At 42.7% G+C, this 5,575-nt stretch overlaps 1 protein-coding gene across 1 annotated transcript; it reads left to right on the plus strand.

The window, feature by feature from the left end:
- Positions 1-329: 329 nt before the first annotated feature.
- Positions 330-2,026, plus strand: LOC148019131 (uncharacterized). Its single transcript, XM_087701306.1, has 5 exons — positions 330-430; positions 1,053-1,078; positions 1,181-1,273; positions 1,694-1,786; positions 1,875-2,026. The coding sequence occupies exons 1-5, from the start codon at positions 330-332 to the stop codon at positions 2,018-2,020; spliced, it is 459 nt and encodes a 152-aa protein (XP_087557432.1). The 3' UTR covers positions 2,021-2,026.
- The last annotated feature ends 3,549 nt before the right edge of the window (positions 2,027-5,575 follow it).

Raw genomic sequence — 5,575 nt, forward strand, 5'->3', positions numbered from 1 at the left:
TACGGGATCACAGTTGCAGCTCTTGGAATGCTTTGTACCATTGCCACCTGTCTAGCCATAGATGCATATGGTCCCATAAGTGATAATGCTGGTATCGCAACCGGTCTCTGGATGACCATGATACTTCTTACACATCTCTCCATAAGAAGCGCAGCCGCAATATAGACTATGAGGCCGCGAAGGCTTTCAAGATGGATAGATTCCTCAACCATAGGACTTCTTCAAAGTCTAGCTTGCGGCATCAACAGCCCCCAGTTGATAGCACTTCACTCTCCGAATTGGTCTCTATGATCCGCACTTTGGGGGAGTGCTTTCTCAAATTAGAAGAGATGAAACTGCAGATGCAGAGAGAGTCTGAGCGATTTCGTGATGATCTGGAGGCCAGGCGTACAAAGATGTTCCTAGAGTCCCAGAAGCAGATTGCTAAGATGTTTGCTTGGGCTCTGAGCAGCAGTAAGAAAACTAATGAGTTCTTGCTGATGATTGTCGGTATTTTGTTCATCATTTGATTATTCTAAATGTTTCTTTCTTCCAGCTGATTTTTTGTTCTTCATGCTATGTTTCATATCATTTCATCTATATTACAGCTAATGCGTTGAAATTATTCCACGCTTTGTTTATAAGAAATGTTTCGAGCTGATGGGATGATATTTGATTTCATTTTTATTCCAGCTGTTGAAATGTTCCAGCTGATGTTTCATTATTATTCCAGCTGTTGAGTTGTTCTAGTTGATGTTTCATTGTTTCCAGTTGTTTGTCTATTTTCAATTGATTCGTCTATTCAAGCTTATGTTTATTCTACTTGATGTTTTATCTATTCTAGCTAAGGAGCTGATGTTGCAGCTAATGTGTGCTCACTTGATGCACTTCTGGGGTTCCACTTCTGGTGTCTCGTGTCTCTCTTCTCTTCTCTCTTCCTCCGTTCCTCGTCTCCCTCACACACTGTTCAACAGGAAGTCTGTACGATGCTTCAAATCAGAAGGAGAAGTTGGTGAGCCCATAAAAGTATGAACAATGAATTTCTTGTTTTCACCTGCTCAATTTACTATCAGATGGTGTAAAGAACAGGGCAAAAAGGGTATGTGTGTTTTGATGTTTTGATGTTCTACAAATGCGTGTTTTGATGTTTTACAAATGTCTCTTATGTTTCTAAACTTTGGTTTATTATGTGTACATAAAGGTAACAAAATCACAAATGATGGTACAAGAGATAATGGAACAATGAAAGCTAAGGAGGTCATTGGCCCTAATGTCTCTTCAAATCACGATATAGGTATATGTCTTTATTTCTACTAAACTTTGAAAATTAAAATTTGTACATATTTTACATCTTGCTTCATTAGGTGATTCATTTTGAGATTAACCAGCTTTAATTAGTCTCTTTGTCTAATTTAAAATGTTCATAGTTATTCATATTTTTAAACTTTTGAGTAATTGTGTGTATATATATAAATATAGATTAAAGAACAACAAAAGGTGGGAAAAGAGGTAATATAAGAAAGGGAGATCAGGAGGTTACTTGCAATAATGTTTCTTCAAGTCAAGATGCAGGTACCAACTTTAAGGATCAAAAACTTTTACAAATTTGGTGACTCAAATTGATACAAAATATCTAATTGCTTTCTTTTGTGTTATTGAAAATTTTCATAACCTTGTATTATCGTGAGCTTTGGTTAACTCTATGTATATATAGGTAAACAAGTTACTAAAGATGACACAAGAGACAATGCAAGAAAGGAAGACATTGAGATTGCTTGCCTTAACACTTCTTCAAGCCAAGAATCAGGTATTACCAGCTTTCTTATGTTGATAATGAGTCATTTTTTGAAATGGTTATACTAACTAATGATATTTGATCACTTGAGTATCAATAGGAGTGATACGCATACCATCATATGATGATATCTATCGGCCACCCATGTTGAAATTTAGAGAAGAGGGTAGACAAACATTTATTACTTTGCAACATATTGGAGATTTAAGGGATAAAACAATCAAGACACACATGTTGCTTAATTAGTTTTTAGTTCTATGCTCCTTTAAAATTATTTTCATTTTTATTTTGGTTGCTAGAAGTAGATGTTGATGTCTTAATTTGTTTAATCTATTTTGATCATTAGATGTATGTTATTGATCCTTACTTAGAAATGATGACATTCTCTATATAATTTTCTAGTTAAAAATTTATTGTGCAATTTCTTGTTTGATATTAGCATGTCTAAGAAGAAGGGCAAAGTAGATAAAGTGATAAGGAAAAAAGAGAATTTCCACGGAATTCCCTAGTTGAAAGTACATATAAGTAGGGAATGTAAAAAACAGGAAAAATGAGAGATTTCTTAGTGAGAGTACCTAGGGAATCACCTCTAGAAATTTTTTCCTATATATGAAATATTTCCTATATAGGAATTATTCCCTACATAGAAAATTTTGTATTTTCCTATGTAGGAAATATTTCCTACATAGGAAAGGTCTTATGTGATTCCCTACTTATTCTCACTAGGAAATGTCCCATTTTCCCTAGTTTTTACTTTCCCCACTTATATGTATTTTCAGCTAGGGAATTCCATGGGGAATTCTCTTTTTTTCCTATATGGGGATCGATTGAAAGTTCCTTGTGGTGGATGAGGAAGAGGAGAGGGTGATCGGGTCGTTCACACAGAAGACAGGCCGAAGGGCGCCATGGTGGTGCTGAAGTTGGCGGTGCCGGGCACCCCCGGCACGATTGCGAAGCTCGTCGAGTTGAATGTGTCGTGGAAGTACAGCGTGGTCTTGTAGCGCAGCCCCTTGCCGGCGGGCACTAACGGCGCGTATCGGTCATGCCTGGACGGATCGACACGAACCTTGCCGCTCGGCGCCGATCCCGTATAAGCACTGTGCTTATAGTCCCGGCTGCTGCCTCCGGCCGCCTCCGCAGTGCTGCCTGCCAGCGCATACGCCGCAACTAGCAGCTGCAGCCCTAGTACTATCATCCTCGACATCGTAGACGTGTGAGAAGCCGGTTGCTTTCTGCAATATCTCATCTTGGAAGTCCTGCCACTGTCCTGGTATGATTACTGCCTCTCTAAAATTAAGCTTCACAGAGGAGGGCCAAGGCCCGAGAGCGAAGTAGAGAGGCGTGCTGGATGAGAGCCGCCTCACCCTCTTTATCATGATCTCTGCCTATGCTCCTCGTGTCTATGGTAAGGGGGAGTCTTTAAGGAGGGGAGAGTGGTGATCGACAGCCCCCTTTTTGCCCCCATCACATCCGATCATCTGGGCCGTCGATCACGTTGACTGTGAAATTCGAACGGATATTCGTCTTGTCGCCCAAGTGCCCGGCTCCGCGCGTGCCCTGCTCCAAATGTGCCCGGCCCCGAGCGTGCCGGGCCTCGAAAGTGCCCGGATCCTGGGGTGCCCGGCCCTGGGCGTGCCCGGTCTCGGAAGTGCCCGGATCCTGGGGTGCCCGGCCCTGGGCACATTCGGTGCCGTAAGCAAGCTTTAGTCCTGGGATTAGAGGTGGTGCAAGCACGAATTCTCCTATATTATGGACATTGACGATGGAGCAGTAGCAGAAGGGTGGTGCACGCAAACTCTGGAGCAAGGAGTGTCAACCCTCAGTATCGACGGCCTGTGAGACAAGAATTTGCTCAGGTGAGTTCCTCTACAGCTTTGCGATCTGTGTTGCACCTAGCATAGAATAAAGAATTCCACTTAATTGCAGTAATTGCAAGGTATGTCATCCATGCCCGTAGTCGATAGCGTAGCCGCACAGCATGGTTTAGGGCTTTTATGTCCAAGTGTGTTGTGGAGTTCGTCCAAGTGCATGTTTCAAATTAAACGTGTGTTTGCTGGCTCCAATAGAATGAAGCTGGGAAAAAGACCCAGATCACAAGGGCAGCAAGCCATGCACGTGGCATCAACACCCCCCCAGACACCCCAAGCATGCTCACCAATGAAGCTCCGATCACAAGGGCAGCAATCACCATCTCCTTCTCTTATGCTGAGAACCGTCAGCACCACCCTCACAGAAACCTGATGATGGTGCATCGCAATCTGATCAGACAAAGCCATGTCTTCGATCACAGAAACCAAACAAAGTCATCACAATCCTTTGCAAGTTCAATATATGAACAGCCCAATGGCCATCCACACACCCAAAGATTCATCTGCAAAGTTTCTATGTCAAAGAGTCCCTTCCCACCTCTAACTGTCTCCCTCCCCCACACTCAGTACATTTTATCTCATTTCTCAATCTTGTTTTCCCTCAAAAATATGCATACAGTAGCCTTGGGGTCTGCATAGTTGCCTTTCTGCTTTTCATTAGATATCAGAATAATCAACTGCTGTAGACTGTGTCACGCTGACATGATTATCACGCAATACCAAACAGAATATGCATACAATATGCAGTTGATTATCTCGTTTGTCAGTCTTGTTTTCCCTCAAAAATATGCATACAATAGCCTTGGGGTCTGCATAGTTACCTTTCTGCTTTTCATTAGATATCAGAATAATCAACTGCTATATACCAGAGCTAGCCATGCAACTGAGAGAAGACTTGGCCACAGATAGCCCCAGTATCAACTTTGCAAGAGTGAGCACCCATATATAGACAAATTCACATTTTGAACTGCGATCAGACCCACAAGCAAACAATTGGTGAAGAGCAATCGACTATTCAGCAGCTTGGGGGTGTGACAATCAGAAGACCCACATATCATCATCATTATCATCTCTCAGCAAAGTTCCCCACCAAATGCAAACAATTGCAGAGTTTTTAGAATCAGACAACAACCACAGGCCAGAAAGGCATACTAGACCTGGCACTTGCAGCCAGCTGAAATGCATGCCGTAAAAACATCAACAAAGGATATGACAAAAAGCTGTGGACTCAATGGACATCCCTGCCGCCTTAGAGATCTGTGTCCACAGAGTCCATATAGTCTGCCACAAAGAAACAAACTGACATGTTCGTCCTCAGACAAAAGTTGGGACACAGCAAGCAGTGTGTGGCCCAAGGAGCTGTGCTCTCTACTTAGAGGCCATAGCGGGGGACCAACCTGCATTTGGAAGCCCTAATTGCCTCCACTGAGCTGTCACCTGACATTTGAACAAGAAAGCTCCTTTCCCCCCCTTCGGTTGGATACGCAATGTCTGCAATTGTTCCATTCCACAACATTGCATCGCCATGGAATGCAGTTATTGTAAGACCAGTAAATGTGCTACGAGCAATCTCTGCATTGCAATCTCTAGCACCCAAAGACAGCATTGCATCACATGTTTTGCAAGCAAATGTGGACCGGCAGTCAATGATTAATGTTTTGCTACAACAATCTGGACACTGAATACGATCTTGCTGAGGAAACCTGATTCATTTACGGCCTCGTTGATGTTTTTTTGGCAGTCGGCCTGTCTGATTCCTTGGGCGCTTAGGTGAGATTCCAATTTTCGGATCAACATCACTCTTCTTTGCACCATGCCCGAGTCTTGTCTCCGTCACATTTGCTTGGATCTGCCGAATACTTCCCCCGAATGGCATCTCAATGGTTCCAGGGGCAAGCAATCCAGCTATATGGCTCTGCAATGCTTTCATGTT

Source organism: Lygodium microphyllum, chromosome 20 (genome assembly GCF_053477565.2).
Source record: "Lygodium microphyllum isolate KBCC chromosome 20, Lygodium_microphyllum_v1.1.10, whole genome shotgun sequence".
NCBI lineage: Eukaryota > Viridiplantae > Streptophyta > Polypodiopsida > Schizaeales > Lygodiaceae > Lygodium > Lygodium microphyllum.